Genomic DNA, 18,875 nt, shown 5'->3' with positions numbered 1-18,875 from the left:
ACACAGAAAATTATACGACACTAATGAAAGAAATCAAAGATGACATAAACAGATGGAGAGATATTCCATTTTCCTGGGTAGGAAGAATCATATTCTTTCACAACCATATTGTGAAAATGACTATACTACTAAATGCAATCTACATATTAAATGCAATCTCTATCAAATTACCAATGCATTTTTTACAAAACTAGAACAAAAAATTTTACAATTCATATGGAAACACAAAAGACCCTGAATAGCCAAAGTAGTCTTGAGAAAGAAGAATGCAGCTGGAGGAATCAACCTTCTTGACCTCAGGTTATACTACAAAGCTACAGTCAACAAGACAGTATGGTACTGACACAAAAACAGAAAGGTAGACCATTGGAACAAGATAGAAAGCCCAGAAATAAACCCATGCATCTATGGGTACCTTATTTTTGACAAAGGAGGCAAAACTATACAATGGGGCAAAGACAGCATCTTCAATAAATGGTGCTGGGAAAACTGGACAGCTACATATAAAAGAATGAAATTAGAACACTTCCTAAGACCGTACACAAAGGTAAACTCAAAATGGATTCAAGACATAAATGTAAGACCAGAAACTGTAAAACCCTTAGAGAAAAACATAGGCTGAACACTCAATGACACAAATCAAAGCAAGGTCCTCTATGACCCACCTCCTAGATAATGGAAATAAAAACAAAAGCAAACAAGTGGGACCTGATTAAATTTAAAAGCTTTTGCACAGCAAAAGAAACTATAAGCAGGATGAAAATAAAACCCTCAGGATGGGAGAAAATAATAGCAAATGAAACAGCTGGCAAAGGATTAATTTCCAAAATATACAAGCAGCTCATACAATTCAATACCAGAAAGACAAACAACCCAATCAAAAAGTGGGGAAAAGACCTAAACAGACATTTCACCAAAGACGACATACAGATGGCTAACAAGCACGTGAAATGATGCTCACCATCACTCATTATTGCTGCTGCTGCTGCTGCTAAGTCACTTCAGTCGTGTCCGACTCTGTGCAACTCCATAGACGGCAGCCCACCAGGCTCCCCCATCCCTGGGATTCTCCAGGCAAGAACACTGGAGTAGGTTGCCATTTCCCTCTCCAAGGCATCACTCATTATTAGAGAAATGCAAATCAAAGCTACAATGAGATATCACCTCACACCGATCAGAATGGCCATCATCAAAAAGTCTACAAACAATAAATGCTAGAGAGGGTGTGGAGAAAAAGGAACACTCTTGCACTGTTTGTGGGAACATATATTGATACAGCCACTATGGAAGATGGTATGGAGATTCCTTGAAAAGCTAGGGAAAAAAACACCATATGACTCCGCAATCCTACTCCTAGACATATACCCTAAGGAAACCAAACTTGAAAAAGACACATGTATCCCACTATTCATTGCAGCACTATTTACAATAGATAGAACATGAAAGCAACCTAGATGAATGGATAAAGAAGTTGTGGTATATATACACAATGGGATATTACTCAGCCATAAGAAAGAACACATTTGAGTCAGTTCTGATGAGGTGGATGAACCTAGAACCTGTTATATAGAGTGAAGTGAGTCTGAGAGAGAAAGATAAATACTGTATTCTAACACATATATATGGAATCTAGAAAAATGGTACTGAGGAATTTATTTACAGGGCGACAGTGGAGAAACAGACATAGAGAATAGACTTATGGATATGGAGAGAGGGGAGGAGAGGGTAACATATATGGATAGAGTGACATGGAAACTTACATTACCATGTGTAAAATAGATAGCCAACAGGAGTTCACTATGGCTCAGGAAACTCAAACAGGGGCTCTGTATCAAACTAGAGGGGTGGGATGGGGAGGGAAATGGGAGGGAGTTTTTAAAGGGAGGGGATATATGTATACCAATGGCTGACTCATTTTGAGGTTTTACAGAAAACAGCAAAATTCTGTAAAGCAATTATCCTTTGATAAAAAATTAATTTTAAAAATAAATAAAGGAAAATAATAGAATGGGAAAGACTAGAGATCTCAAGGGATACCAAGGGAACATTTCATGCAAAAATGGGCACAATATAGGACAGAAATGGTATGGACCTAACAGAAGCAGAAGATATTAAGAAGAAGTGGCAAAAATACACAGAAGAACAAAAAGGATCATCATGACCCAGATAACCACGATGTCGTGGTCACTCACCTAGAGCCAGGCATCCTGGAATGTGAAGTCAAGTGGGCCTTAGGAAGCATCACTATGAACAAAGCTAATGGAGATGATAGAATTCCACTTGAGCTATTTCAAATCCTAAAAGATGATACTATGAAAGTGTTGCACTTAATATGTCAGCAAATTTGGAAAACTAAGCAGTGGCCACAGGACTGGAAAAGGTCAGTTTTCATTCCAATCCCAAAGAAAGGCAATGCCAAAGAATGCTCAAACTATGACACAATTGCACTCATCTCACAGGCTAGTAAAGTAATGCTCAAAATTCTCCAAATCACTCTTCAACAATATGTAAACCATGAACTTCCACATGTTCAAGCTGGATTTAGAAAAGGCAGAGGAACCAGAGATCAAATTGCCAACATCCACGGGATCATTGAAAAAGCAAGAGAGTTCCAGAAAAACATATACTTCTGCTTTATTGACTATGTCAAAGCCTTTGTGTGGATCACAACAAACTGTAGAAAATTCTTCAAGAGATCGAAATACCAGACCACCTGACCTGCCTCCTGAGAAATCTGCATGCAGGTCAAGAAGCAACACTTAGAACTGGACATGGAGGAACAGACTGTTTACAGATCGGGAAAAGAATACATCAAGGCTGTATATTTTCAAAGCTGTATATTTTCACCCCACTTATTTAACTTATATGCAGAGTATATCATGAGAAATGCCAGGCTGGATGAAGCACAAGTTGGAATCAAGATTCCTGGGAGAAACATCAGTAACCTCAGATATGCAGATGACATCACGCTTATGGCAGAAAGTGAAGAACTGAAGAGCCTCTTGATGCAAGTGAAAGAGGAGAGTGAAAAAGTTGGCTTAGAACTCAACATTCAGAAAACTAAGATCATGACATCCAGTCCCATCACTTCATGGCAAATAAATGAGAAACAAAGAAACACTGAGAGACTTTACTTTTGGGGCTCCAAAATCACTGCAGATGGTGACTGCAATCATGAAATTAAAAGACACTTACTCCTTGGAAGAAAAGTTACAACCAACCTAGAAACGATATTAAAAAGCAGAGACATTACTTTGCCAACAAAGGTCCGTTTTGTCAAAGCTATGGTTTTTCCAGTAGTCATGTATGGATGTAAGAGTTGGACTATAAAGAAAGCTGAGCACCGAAGAACTGATGCTTTTGAACTGTGGTGTTGGGGAAGACTCTTGAGAGTCCCTTGGACTGCAAGAAGATCCAACCTGTCCATCCTAAAGGAGATCAGTCCTGGGTGTTCATTGGAAGGACTGATGTTGAAGCTGAAACTCCAATACTCTGGCCACCTGATGGGAAGAACTGACTCATTGGAAAAGACCCTGATGTGGGGAAAGATTGAGGGCAGGAGAAGAAGGGGACTAGAGAGGCTGAGATGGTTGGATGGCATCACTTACTCAATAGACATGAGTCTGAGTAAACTCCAGGAATTGGTGATGGACAGGGAGGCCTCACATGCTACAGTCCATGGGGTTGCAAAGAATATGGCACAACTGAGTGACTGAACTGAACTGATGTGTGTGTGTGTGTCTGTGTGTGTGTATTCAGGCTTCCAAGTTGGCTGAGTACTAACGAATTTGCCTGGCAAGCAGGAGACACAGGTTTGATCCCTGGGTCAGGTACATTGTCTACGGAAAGAAATGGCAACCTACTCCAGTATTCCTGCCTCAAAAAGCCCATGAACAAAGGAGCCTGGAGGGCTACAGACCATGGGGTCACAAAGAGTTGGACATGACTCAGAAACTAAACAACAACAACAACAACATACATATTGTTGTTGAACCTCCCTCCCACCTCCACATCCTACCCTCTATGTTGTCACAGAGCACCATGCTGAGCTCTCTTTGCTATAAACTTCCCACTAGCTTTCTATTTTACATGTGGTAGTATATATATCAGTGCTGCTCTTTCCTTTTGTTTCACCCTCTTCCTCCTGCACTGTGTCCACAAGTCCGTTCTCAACAACTACGTCTCCATTCCTGCCCTGCCAAAAGGTTCATCAGTACCATTTTTCTAGATTCCATCAGTTCAGTTCAGTCACTCAGTCGTGTGAGACTGTACAACTCCATGGACTGCAGCACGCCAGGCCCTCTGTCCATCACCAACTCCTGAAGCTTGCTGAGACTCATGTCCATTGAGTCAGTGATGCCATCCAACCATCTCATCCTCTGTCATCCCCTTCTCCTCCTGCCTTCAATCTTTCCCATCATCAGGGTCATTTCAAATGAATCAGTTCTGTACATCAGGTGGGCAAAGTATTGGAGTTTCAGCTTCAACTTCAGTCCTTCCAGTGAATATTCAGGACTGATTTCCTTTAGGATGGATTGGCTGGATTGGCTAGATTCCATATATGTGTGTTAATACAAAATATTTGTTTTTCTTTATGGCTTACTTCACACTGTGTGTGCACGCTAAGTCGCGCCAATCATGTCTGACTCTGCAACCCTATGGATTGTAGCCTGCCAGGCTCCTCTGTCCAAGGGATTCTCCAGGCAAGAATACTGGAGTGCGTTGCAATGCCCTCCCCCAGGGGATCTTCCCAACCTGGGGGTCAAACCCACATCTCTTATGTCTCCTGCACTGGCAGGCATGTTCTTTACCACTAGAGCCACCTGGGAAGCCCACTTCCCTCTGTATCAGAGTCCAAATTTGTATTCAAGTCTTTCTTAACTCTGTATCCATGTTTCCTTAAAATATGATGTTGGGCAGAAAGAATGAAAAGGAAATATACTTTTTAAAATAGCAATTTCATCTTTTAGATATTAACCAACTAGCAAAAGCACAACACCTACATCCTACTTAGTTTATTTAAACCCCCTCCACACCATCACTGCTCAGTGAGGAAAAAATGTCCTTGAAGATTTACAGCCTGATGAAAAGCTGGCTTTTTAGTTTACAAATGAAAGCTTTGGTTGGTAGACTAAAGTCTTTTTTTTAATAAATATGTTTCTTTGTTTCAAAGTGTAAAAATTATTCATATGTGTTATATTTGTTCATATAACAGATTCTGCTGGGGCCATGATTTCAAACTGTTCTTTTTGCTTTATTTTGCTCACCATATTTCTCTTGCTTTTGTCCTGTAGGCATGTTCATATTTCACATCTAATGCTTCGCCGTTGAAGATTACTTTCATTAATGCCAATCCAATGGGCAAAAACATCAGTGTCATTTTTAAGGTACAGTAGCTCTCCTGAAACATCACATTGATCCCATAGATAGGACTATTGATTTATTACTCAGAAAAATAAATTAGTATAGCTCTATTCCTCTGGCAACAGCACAGAAGATCCCAGTTATTTTTGATTCCGCATTTTCACAGAATTATAGTACATGCCCTACCATGATTGGCAATAAATTCAACATTACTGGCTCAAAGCCAATGAATCTTCAGTGCAAAACTCTGGGAGATATGTTTCAAAAAATGAAATATTATCACTTTTGAGTAGTACAGAAAGCAGAATTGTGGTAAGTTTCTAGGGGAGGGAGAGTCTTCTTTTGGCCTCCATATTAAATTTGAATCAAAATCAGCTGCAACTCAAATGATATGATTTAACATAAAAATCTTCTCAGTGAGTACTTGCTTATTTTAGTGGTTTGGGTTGTTATCTTCTTTTAAAATGAAACATAAATATGGGCCATATCCATCTTTATCATGAATCCCATGGGACAGTAGAGTAAAAAGTTACATACAGTTCAATAGAAATAAAGGAAACATTTGCCAGGCATTCGATTAATATGTTAAATGACTCAGCCAAACCAGAAAACAAGGTCTCAGAGTGGAATTTGTATTCAATTCTGACTAGTTTAAGGATCACACTTATTAGTACACCCATATTTTTGCTGTGATCTGTGTAACCTCAAGCATTAAGAGTTGCCCCAGCACTGCATTTTTGGTGAAGGAAAAAGAACCACACAAAATCTCATTGTGGCACAGTCTTCTGCATATAATTTAGAAAGCATTTTCAAAACTGAGCCTCTTAATAGTTAACAGCATAGAGCTGTCCTTCCCCTTTGGACATTTTCCATTTCCTTCACCTACGCTAGAAAAACTCCTTTATGATTTCTTGTTATCAAAGGCCATTTATTCTGAAAACTTTGTAACTGCCTTCAAAGTAAGAAAAGCCAATCAGCCAAAGTCTGATGAATCATATATGTGCTATTTATACTCCCAGTCAAGAAGCTCCAGGTAATCTAACTGTGTATCCGTGTATAAACTTGTAGCACATCAAATATGTTTCCCTTTGAAAGAGATGTCACTTAGCTGAGTTTGAAATTTGGATGAATGTTTGTCTAGCCTCTCTTCACCAGACTTTGAGGTTAAGAGGCTGCACATGGATAGTAAATTGAAAGATTGTTATCAGGGAGCAACATTCCAAGACACTTCTAATTTGATGGCTGAAGCTTCTATAATCATTTAAAAGAAAGCTCTTATTTTCTTTGATCTTCTATCAGAAACACAGGGTACTCTTAGTGCTAACAGGACAACTGAAACCACCCTAAGTCAGGCTGGAAAGTTATTCAGAGAAGAAAATGACATATACTGTTGTTGAAAACTTTCAATGGAATTCAAGGAAAAACTCAGAGTCTATAATTTTGTTTCTAACAGGCTGGAGATGATCTCCGTCAGGATATGCTTGTTCTGCAGATTATTCAAGTGATGGACAATATTTGGCTCCAGGAGGGCCTGGATATGCAAATGATCATTTATAGATGTCTATCCATGGGAAAAGGCCAAGGTCAGTATAGATTAGAAAGCTGACTTCATTACTTATATATTGGTAATATGCCCTCTGACTTTCTACAACTTTCATTTTAGATGACAAATTTTAAAATCCAAAGAACTAAACATAGTCATTCTTCTTCTTCTTCTTTCTTTTCTTTTTTCTTTTACAAAGGATTAGTTTCAAAAACAATAAGCCAAGATGATTTAATATCATCAAGTGACTGGCTGTATGGACTGTAGCCTGCCAGGCTTCTCTGTCCATGGGATTCTCCAGGCAAGGATATTGGAGTGGGTTGCCATTGCCTCCTCCTCCAGAGGATCTTCCCAACCTAGAGATCAAACTTGCATCTCTTATGTCTTCTGCTTTGGCAGGCGAGTTCTTTACCACTAGCACCACCTGGGAAGCCCCAAACATAGTCATTCATCTTAAAAAAAAAAAAAAAGAATTAGTTTCAAAAACAATAAACAAAGATGATTTATATAAAGCATAATGTCCTTTCAAATATTAATCAGGACTCTGACAACTCAAATGTTAACTGTAATATTCTTCTGAGTGTCTTTAAGGATTATTTACATTAATAATTCATATTTTTTCTCGTTTTCAAGCTGATAATAGAAAGGTCTGCTTATTCATAAAAATTATAGTTGTTTCCAATTAAGATAAAATTTACAAAGTTGCAAACACTTAAAGGAGTTCTGAAAATTCTAAATAAGTTATAAACATGCATTTAGTTTCTGAAAGACTTTTGAGTACAGTGTGATATCAACAATCAAAGATGATCTATATGCAAACTTTGAACTTACTTCAGCATTTCTCTTTATAAAGCTAAGACATTAATATGGAAATATAATTACATATGTACACATTTTCAATGAAAATAAAATGTTGAGGATCCACACAAATAAGCAGACATCAGAAGTAAAAATTGTACTTAATTACAATCATGCTAAATTGAAGAAATAATTTCTAAGGTATCATAATTTTTTTACATGTGGCCATTGCCACTTTAAATTTCATTAAATTAATTGGTATGAAATATAGAAGATATGGGCTTCCCAGGTGATACTATTGCTAAGGAATCTGCTGCCAGTAGAGCAGACACAAGAGACCCAAATTCAATCCGTGGGTTGGCAAGATCCCCTAGAGAAGGAAATGGCAACCCACTCCAGTATTCTTGCCTGGAAAACCCATGGAAAGAGGAGCCTGGCAGGGCTACAGTCCATGGGGTTGCAAAGAGTCAGACAAAACTGAGCACTTGTCAGCAGCAGCATAGAACGTATATCTGCATAAATAAACAGATAAAATAATCATAAAATTGGAAAAGGGATTAGGTTGTTGTTGTTGTTGTTGTTTTTAATTCAGACAGAACTACAATTTAAACCCATCATCTTAAAAGAAAAACTGCCTCCAGGCACCCTCTAGTTCCTGGGGTCCCATCACTAGGCTCAGTCCCCCAGCCAACTGAGATTCAAGATTTTAGAAGCTAAACATGGAAGCATCTCCTAGTTAACTTGCAGCTAGATAGTTCAGGGTTACTGTTACAAGTCAAACTGCCCAATTATTTTGATTCTAATAATAGGGCCCTTGTTTCCATGCCAGGTGAACCACTCCTGAACTTCTAACGTTCTAAATCCTGAAAGTCTTTTATTACTGCTACTCAGAGATACTTTTCCTTCAGTTTTATTCTCCCTTTTCTCACATAAATAACCTAATTCTTTCATATCTTAATATGTTGAAAGGGTAAGAATGAGCCAAGGCTCAGATGAGCCAAGCTGAGCTTCTTGATGTCACATGGATTACTTTTTATTCAGAAATTGAACACAGCAATATCTCAGTGTAATTTTTCAATTCCATCTCTTTGTTACTCTGTTTACAATCATAGGAAGGTAATGGAGACTAAAACTTTTAACATTCATAAAATAATTCAGCAAAAATAACACTCAGTTCAGTTCAGATCAGTTCAGTCGCTCAGTCGTGTCCGACTCTTTGCGACCCCATGAATTGCAGCACGCCAGGCCTCCCTGTCCATCACCAACTCCCAAAGTTCACTCAAACTCATGTCCATCAAGTCGGTGATGCCATCCAGCCATCTAATCCTCTGTCATCCCCTTTTCCTCCTGCCCCTAATCCCTCCCAGCATCAGAGTCTTTTCCAATGAGTCAACTCTTCACATGAGGTGGCCAAAGTACTGGAGTTTCAGCTTTAGCATCATTCCTTCCAAAGAAATCCCAGGGCTGATCTCCTTTAGAATGGACTGGTTGGATCTCCTTGCAGTCCAAGGGACTCTCAAGAGTCTTCTCCAACACCACAGTGCAACAGCATCAATTCTTCAGCACTCAGATTTCTTCACAGTCCAACTCTCACATCTATACATGACCACAGGAAAAACCATAGCCTTGACTAGACAGACCTTTGTTGGCAAAGTAATGTCTCTGCTTTTCAATATGCTCTCTAGGTTGGTCATAACTTTTCTTCCAAGGAGGAAGCGTCTTTTAATTTCATGGCTGCAGTCACCATCTGCAGTGATTTTGGAGCCCAAAAAAATAAAGTCTGACACTGTTTCCACTGTTTCCCCATCTATTTCCCATGAAATGATGGGACCAGATTCCATGATCTTCATTTTCTGAATTTTGAGTTTTAAGCCAACTTTTTCGCTCTCCTCTTTCACTTTCATCAAGAGGCTTTTTAGTTCCTCTTCACTTTCTGCCATAAGGGTGGTGTCATCTGCATATCTGAGGTTATTGATATTTCTCCTGGCAATCTTGATTCCAGCTTGTATTTCTTCCAGTCCAGCGTTTCTCATGATGTATAAGTTAAAAATAACTCTAGACTTGCCCAAAGTTACAGATATAATTAGGCAAACAAGTTATTCTTCCCCACTATCTACCAACAAATTCTTTAGTTGTACGATTATAATGGAAAAATACTTCTTCCACAGAAATGGCCACCATTAAAGCAAATGTCTTTTTTTAGGCATTTAGATTCCATTTTTTAATCAGGTTCCAAGGGTTATTGAATATCTACTGTTCTCAAGAAATGTCACAAAGTAAAATGCATGTGTGCTAAGTCCCTAGTATCCAACGCTTTGTGACACTATGGACTGCAACCTGCCAGGCTCCTCTGTCCATGGCATTCTCCAAGCAAGAATACTGGAATAGGTTGCCATCCCCTTCTCCGGGGGATCTTCCTGACACAGGGACCAAACCCATGTCTCCTGCATTGCAGTTGGATTCTTTACCGCTGAACCACTGGGGACACCTGTCACAAAGTAAGATAGGGGATACTAAAATGACCTAAACAGGGCCGTTGGTCTTAAGCAGAGTATACTCCAGGCCACAAGTTAATATAACTTTGTCAACATTATTGATAATTCTCATGACTACTTGGGATATGGTGTTGTAGGAACTTTGGGAGAGATTATCAGAGCAGATAAAATTTCTTCAAGATTTATTTCATTGTTCTAAATTTGCTCCAGATTTAATGGGATAAAAATTACTTAGGAAAATGGAGCAGTTACATCTAGGATCCAGCCAGGTTACTAAATCAAGCTCTCCACTGGGTAGGGGTGGGGAGGGAAATGGAAAGTGGAGAGGCTCAGTCTCAGTCATTACGAAAGGCTGCTCTGGTGTTTCTCAGGCACCTTTTTTTAAAAAATATAAATTTATTTATTTTAATTGGAGGTTAATTACTTTACAATATTGCATTGGTTTTGCCATACATCAACATGAATTCACCACAGGTATACACATGTTCCCCATCCTGAACGCCCCCTCCTTCCTCCCTCCCTGTACAGATGTATAGAACAGTCTCAGGCACCTTTTTTTGAGAACCACTACCTTGCATGATGGGGGCTTCCCTGGTGGCTCAGTGGTAAAGAACCCATCTACCAATGCAGGAGGCGTGAGTTCAATCCCTAAATCAGAAAGATCCCTTGGAGAAGGAAATGGAAACCCACTCCAGTATTATTGCCTGAGAAAGCCCATGGACAGAGGAACCTGGCAGGCTACAGTCCATAGGGTTGCAAAGAGTCAGACACGATTTAATGACTAAGCATGCATGCACACCTTGTATGATACCATCTTAAAAAGTTTTCTCCATAAGAACCTTGCTACTTAAAGTGTGACCTATGGACCAGCAACATGACATCACCTGCAAACTTGTTAGAAATTCAGAATCTCAGGCCCCACTTCCACTCTACTGAACCATAACCTACATTTTGACAAGATCCTCAGGCAATGCATATGAGCATTAAATTTTGAGAAATGCTGTATACAGAAATATGGGATTGGAGCCACACATGTTACCCAATGTGCACAGAATTATGCTAGAAGTGTTTAAAAGGTGTATAATACACAGTAGCTTAAAAAGTATAAAAATGTAAATTATGGTTTGGATTAATGGGCAGAATTTAGCCACCATGATTGTTATAAATGAGGTACAAAGTTTTCTAGGTAGTCAGCAATGAAAGACTTATGATAAATGACTTGGGATTTAGCAATGATTAATTCCCTGAAGACAAATGAGGTCTGACGCATAACTGACTTTGCTACAGTACAATATCTAAGAGGTGCACTAATCTACGTCCTAGTCTAGGGTGTGGTCAGATGCACAGGGCCTTCCCTGGTGGCTCAGTGGTAAAAAATTGCCTGCCAATGCAGGAGATGCGGGTTTGATTCCTAGGTGAAGAAGACCCCCTGGAGAAGGAAATGGTAACCCACTCTAGTATTCTTGCCTGGGAAATCCCATGAACAGAGTTGCCTGGTGGGCTATAGTCCATGGGGTCACAAAGAGTCAGACATGACTCAGTGACTGAACAACAACAAATGCGAGGTGGCAATGAAGCACCACGGAACCAGGTGCCATGGTTTTCGGTTAGAAAGTGTTAAATGGAGAGAATTAAAGAAAATTTCAGGTCGGAATAAAGGAATTGTATTACTGTTTCCAAAGTAATTATATTACTATCAATGTTAAGTTTCACAGTCACTATCTCTATAAGCAAGGGGATACCTGCACAAGAGCCAAATACTGTCAGGCAGGAAGGGAGACATTATACTAAAGATATTACCAGGATTTATCTCTGGGGTGTTACATTTCCTTCTTTTTTGTTTTCAACAAATTGATTTTAATATGTTACTTTTTGCAGCATTCTATTCCCACTTTCCATGTTTTAAGTTTCTCTCTGATCCAGCAATGTAGATGCCTAATGGTCACCCCTGGGCTGGGCTACTGAATATTACAAGATTAAGGCTGCCAAAAAAAAAAAAAAAGAGAGAGAGAGAGAGAGAGAGAGATGAAGGCTACAACCAGCTGCCGCTGGCCAAATCCAACACAGATAAGGGTTCTGCCTACCATTACTATGATCTACTCATTTGTTGTTTAATTTGAATATTTTTAAGGTAGACATGAAACAGTCAATTTATAAAACTTAACTGTCTCTCTTTTCATATAGTTACATTTATGTCCCTGATCTCTTTGGGCGTTTGTGTTTCCAACTTTTGCAACTGTCAAAGATTGTGGAAATCAGAAATTCTCAACTCTAATTTCTTTCAATGACTTTATTTACAGAACTGTAGATTACAGGTTGTTTAGGGGTCATTATTCCTAGGAGAATTTTAAATACTGGGTTTAAATTGCTGTTTTGTACAAAATAAAAATCAGAAGGTTTGAAAAATATTTACATTCCAATAGCCTTAGGAACACAGTGAAAAGAAGTCTTGATGGTTAGTGGGTCAAAGGTCCTATTGAAGTTCAATCAATGTATGTTCCCTTAAAAAATTATCATAGCTACCCTTTAATATTGACTGAGAAGGAAGGAGCAGCTGGCTCTGTACATATTTACTGCAGAGTTACTCTGTTCACTCCTAGAAGTGAAACTGGTAAGTGAAGCTTTTATTAACCTGAACATTGATTTTATAGTATATTTGAAATATTTGTCATGTAGATTATATTTGATTCACTTATATCATAAATGTGCTTGTTATACAAGTATAAATGTCTTCCTTTAAAGTCTAAATGCATGCAAAAGCCATGCATTAATTAATTCACTACTCTGTTGACTCAGTGAGGTTTCTGGGAGACCATCTACTATTGTTTTAATGGAACATCTAAGCGTCTAGTAGAAATAGATGTTTCTGATACATCTGACCAAATACAAGTAGCTTCATCACTCCCCAGGATTTAGGAAAATTTAGAAGGAATACCATCTAGGTAAGACTCCTTCAGAAAAGAAAATTTGAAGAAAGAAAAAAAGCGGGGTGAGGGGGTAATCCAAGTCATGCTAGCAACTGTTGTTGTCGTTACCTAGATCAAGATGTGTTTCCTAAATATCCTTCATCCTGCAAAAAAAGAGCTGTTTTCCATAATCTCTTTTTTATCACCCAGGGTTGGTGCAGATGGTGCCTGATGCTGTAACCCTAGCAAAAATCCATCGCCATTTTGGACCAATAGGACCCCTGAAAGAAAATACAATCAAAAAATGGTTCAGTCAACACAACCCTTTAAAGGCGGATTATGAAAAGGTTTGTCCTTCTGTAGCTAATTTTAAATGATGTACTTAAATAAGGATATACATTAGCTCATTAGATATTCTGATTTATGAAAAAATAAATTGAGTTATCTTGAGTTCTAATCCACTCAGTCATCGGCCTAGTAATAACACAGTTTAAATGGTATATTGTTGTCGTTGTTCAATCATTAAGTCATGTCTGACCCTTTTTGACCCTATGGACTGCCATATGCTAGACTTCCCTGTCCTTCACTGTCTCCTGGAATTTGCTCAAATTCATGTCCATTGAATTGGTGATGCTATCTAACCATCTCATTCTCTGCCACACCCTTCTCCTGCCTTCAATCTTTCCCAGCACCAGGGTCTTTTCCAGTGAGGCAGCTCTTCGCATTAGGTGGCCAAAGATTTGGACCTTCAGCTTCAGCATCAGTCCTACCAATGAATATTCAGGGTTGATTTCCTTTAGGATTGACTAGTTTGATCTTGCAGTCCAAAGGACTGGTATATTAACTCGGTAAAAATTTTTGTGTTTGGTTTTTCCTCTGGGTGGAAATTCTGGACTATCAATAGAGACTTAGCTGCCCCCCTTACAGCAATCTCACATGAGATGATGCTTCCTGAAACTACCTTCTCTAAGTTACCTCTGCCTATTTGTCCATAATATATAATTTCTATAAATCCCCCTCCTTCCTTTGCAATGTATTTTCTTCTGCCAATGCCTTATTCTTTTAATGTTTTCAGAATGCATAATAGAGTTTTCATTTTTTATATCTCAGAATTTACAAAATTTAATATTCCATTTGACCACAAACGTTTTTCCCACTTTACCCTGGCATCTAGCCTGCAGTATACAGTGTTCAGATTCTGCCCTCAACCAGGGCTCCTAGATGAAAGAATGAGTTGACTAGAGCCAGGCCTTGCCCTATTTGCCAAAGCATGGTCCCCCAGAGAGGTAGGGACGCCTTTATTCTGATTCACACAAAGATGCAATATGATCCAGCATCACATTTGCTCAGAACCATCTTGAGCCCTAAACATCCCTCTTTCTAGGAAACTCCTCAGTCCTAGGCAAACTGGTAGGTTTGGTCAACCTAGCTGGCCTGGGACAGGAAAGAGAAACCCAAGATTTAATCCACTCCAGACTTCTATGAGATTGAGTGAGTCAGTGAAAGTTGCTCAATCATGTCCAACTCTTTGCAACACAGGCCAGGCCAGAATACTGGAGTGGGTAGCCTTTCCCTTCTCCAGGGAATCTTCCCAACCCAGGAATCGAACCCAGATCTCCTGCATTCCAGCCGGATTCTTTACCAGCTGAGTCATGGAATACAGCAAAATACAGGTTTGAAAGTTCAAATAACAAAGAATTAGATGAAATTATCTTGAATCTACTTTTTACCCATTCCCAAAATTGAAACTTGAGTTAGGCACAAACCCTGAGGTTGTATTGTTTGAGGTGTTTCCACATACATTTAATGTTCACAAGTACCATGTGAGAGACATATTTTATTATCTTTATAAATAAAGAAAATCAAGACAGACAAATTAAGGCACTTGGGATACCTGGAACTGACCCGGCATGTAGTCCAACCACATAGACTTCCCTTTCCAAGGGTCAGCCACACTAGCTGAGGAGGTCCATAGGTGTGGCTCAGCCTGTCACTCATAGTTGCACCATGGTTACTCACCATCACATCATCCATCAAAATGATGTATACCCAGGAGACAATGTTTTATAGAAAAAGGAATTTTTGCAAGAAGCCTGTGTTCATTAAAGAAACATAAGCCACAGCTGACTTAATGGAACCTTCTTCCACCCACGCAGGTATATACTGTACCAAACCCTTTGGGGCATTAACTGGATGATATATTTGTAAGGGATCAGACATCTCAATATAGTTTATTTTGTGTAAAAACTTCAAATATTCAAAAATTGATATTTTACATTTCTATAGAACTAGGCAATATTGAGCCATATTATTCCTACTTCTTTTACCTTGAAAAAAGTAATCCACTCTTGTGCAACTGTAACATTAAAAAATCACGTTGTGAATAAACTCTGAAAATTAGCTTCAATTGAATGAAAGATATTTTCTCCCATTTCAACAAAAACATTCATTGAGCCAAAGAACAGACTGCTTCACCTTCTTCTGTAGCATATCAAGAACCAACCATTTAATCATATCTTCTCAACTGAGATGTAGAGTTGGTTCCAGATGATATAATTCTGTTTTTTATCATACTTTTACTGTTACCTCTGTGTTTCCTCATTTGTGTTTATACTACTTTTGTGTTACTGTTTTTCAACTGATTAGGTCTTAAGGAACTTCTTCTATTCCTGTGCTGGCTGGTGTGTGGTAACATTCATCCTAGGAGTCTGCGACCGACACAATGACAATATCATGCTGACAAAGTCGGGCCACATGTTTCATATTGACTTTGGAAAATTCCTGGGTCATGCACAAACATTTGGAGGGATAAAAAGGTCAGTGTTCAAATCATGTTTATTGTAGTAATTAAGCCATCTCCTGAAGTGATCTATAACACGTAACAACATAGCAACCCGGAAGGTGAGTTGCTCCGCATCTCTCAAATCCCCTAAGATAACATAAACATGATTATATAGCTAATAATATTGAAGGGAAGAGTTTTCTCAATAGATTATTAATGGAACAAATTGTGTGTGTGTGTGTGTGTGCGCTCAGTTGCTCAGTCATGTCCAACTCTTTGTGACCCCAAGGACTGTAGCCCTCCAGGCTCCTCTGTCCATGGAATTTTCCAGGCAAGAATATTGGAACAGGTTGCCATTTCCTACTCTAGATAGATCTTCCTGACCCAGGGATCAAAGCCTTACCTCCTGTGTCTCCTGCATTGGCAGGCAGATTCTTTACTACCAAGCCACCTGGAAAGCCCTAATAGAACACATTAGGTTTCCTCAAATTGTTAGTGAATTAAATTGGCCTTCTCTCACAGGATCCTATTCCTGTTTTGGTCTGAATTGTTTGTAACATGGTATTTCCATTTTCTTATAAGCTTTGAATGGACAGTGAGGACAGAGTTCATGGTCTCCATACAGCTGGTATCTTGCCCATGGTAGTCACCACCCTGGTCTACATGAGCACACTTAAAATGCACACACTTCCTGACTACATTAAACTTGAATCGTTCCAAAAATATTTAATAAGCAACTGCCATTCAAGACTCTGAGGATACAACAGTGGACGAAGCAAATACAAACCCTGGCCTCTTTCTAGTAGGGATAACAAACGTCAAAGAAGATGACACGAGGAAGTGAGGGGTTTCATTTCTTACTGAGAAACAAAAGCTGAGAATTGGGACAGAAAGTGACTGCGCGAGGAATGCTATTTGTGTTGGCCAGAAAGTTTGCTCAGGTTTTTCCATAACATTGTGAGAAACCTGAGTGAACTTTTTGGCCAATCCTATATTTTAGAGAGGCTTCCTGGAAGAAATGAGAGACAGCTGTATAGTGAGTGATCCCCTTGTGGAGATCCATGAGAAGAGTATACCTGGAAGAGAAAACACCAAAATAACAGCCATGACCACATACTAAGCATGGTACATTCTAATGACAAGAAGGACTTGGGCCTGGAGATGGGATAAAGAGAGGTGAGCTGTAGGGAAAAAAGATGAAGAGTTTGGTGGAGGCCAGATCAAGTAAGGCATTGAAGACATGGTGTAGAGTGTGGCTTTTATTTAATGTTCTGGGGCAACCATTAATGGATCTCAGTGGAATTCAAAGCTCTTTCCTGCTGTCCTGAGAAATAATGGAAGTAGTTAGCAGACTCTTACAATAGTTAAGGCAAGACCTTAATGGTAATGAAGATTCTGAACATATTTTGGAATCTGAGCCACAAGACCTACTAATTGACTGGGCATTGTCAATCATTAACAGGAGGGGAAAACAGGCCTAGTGGGTAGAAGAACTAAGGAAAGCATTCAAGGATGACTCTTAGATTTTTGTTCTTTGCAAATAATTATATCATTTACTGAAATGGAAAAGACTGGTGAATAAACAGTTTTTTGTTTTATTTTAGTTGAGCTGGAGGCAAGGGAACCAGAAGTCTAAGACTAAAAGTCCCTTACTTTATAAAGATAACTTCATATTAAAGTAGAAATGGTATCAGACCATTCCAAAGACCCATCAGTCACTTTTATCTAAAAACAGCTCCTCAACAGAGGACATAAAAATGTCTCCTCCAATATTACAAGATGAATTTTCACCAGATGGTCATAATCTGGTATTAAAATGCCAATATAAACTACATAATAAGGTTCAATTGTTACAAACTGATAGCTCCTATTTTCTGAAGGCCTACAAATGGAGTTGTTTCACTTTTTATTACTTTCAAAACATTGCCTTCTATAATTAATAAACTCAGGAAAATTCACCACATACTCATTCATTCCTTAAACATCTTTTGGTATGGACTATGTGTGAAGGACTGTGATAAACCTTGGGGATACAAAGATGAATAATACATAGTTACCACCTCAGTGGTGCTTACTCTGTCTTTAGAATATTGGAAAGTGAAGTGAAAGTTCCTCAGTTGTGTCCTACTCTTTGCAACTCCATGGACTATACAGTCCATGGAATTCTCTAGGCTAGAATACTGGAGTCGGTAGCCTTTTCCTTCTCCAGGGGATCTTCCCAACCCAGGGATCAAACCCAGATCTCCCGCATTGCAGGCGGATTCTTTACCAACTGAGCCACAACCACCTCCGTGGTGCTTACTCTGTCTTTAGAATACTGGGAAGACTGACACATAAATAATTATCAAAAATGTGGTGAGGGAAAAGATAAATATATAGAAAATTTGAACATCACAGAGGAGGGATACCTGGTTTATGAAAGACAAATATTTGTTAATAGCTATGAGCATATTACATAATTTATTCATGTAACACTTTCCCTAAGATCCACTCTTTCCTAGAAATTTAAATATTACATTAAAAATGTGACATCTTTATTGTGCTGTATTGTCCACTGGGGGGCTTCCCAGGTGACACTAGTTGTAAAGAATCTGCCTGTCAGTGGAGGAGACATAAGAGACGTAGGTTCAATCCCTCTGTCAGGAAGATCCCCTGGAGGAGGGCATGGCAACCAACTCCAGTATTCTTGCCTAGAGAATCCCATGTACAGAGGAGCCTGTTAGGCTACAGTTCATAGGGTCACAAAGAGATGGGCACAACTGAAGCAACTTGGCACACATGCACATCATCCACTGAGAATTCAGGTTAACCCTTATTCATTTACTTGACAAGCATCTGTGTTGACCATGGGGTGGTTAAAATATGCATAAAGATATTCCAGTTATACAGGGAAAAAAATTCAGTTAGGGAAACATAAAAAGTAAAGAACAAGTTACTAAACAATAGGGTAAGTGCCATGTTAGAGGTATGTACCAGGGTCTACAGAA

General features: G+C 39.0%; 1 protein-coding gene across 1 annotated transcript in view; it reads left to right on the top strand.

Annotated features, from left to right (window-relative positions):
- PIK3C2G (phosphatidylinositol-4-phosphate 3-kinase catalytic subunit type 2 gamma) overlaps window positions 1–18,875 on the top strand; it is a 470,847-nt gene that overhangs the window by 284,174 nt on the left and 167,798 nt on the right. Inside the window, exons 21-24 of the mRNA XM_018048420.1 lie at window positions 5,295–5,387; window positions 6,818–6,947; window positions 13,317–13,453; window positions 15,753–15,922. Of these exons, the coding sequence (XP_017903909.1) occupies window positions 5,295–5,387; window positions 6,818–6,947; window positions 13,317–13,453; window positions 15,753–15,922 (530 nt within the window). The remainder of the gene's footprint in view (window positions 1–5,294; window positions 5,388–6,817; window positions 6,948–13,316; window positions 13,454–15,752; window positions 15,923–18,875) is intronic.

This window comes from Capra hircus, chromosome 5, assembly GCF_001704415.2.
Source record: "Capra hircus breed San Clemente chromosome 5, ASM170441v1, whole genome shotgun sequence".
NCBI classification, from domain to species: domain Eukaryota; kingdom Metazoa; phylum Chordata; class Mammalia; order Artiodactyla; family Bovidae; genus Capra; species Capra hircus.
Note: the sequence above shows the minus strand (reverse complement) of the source record. Positions and strands in the feature narration are given on the sequence as shown.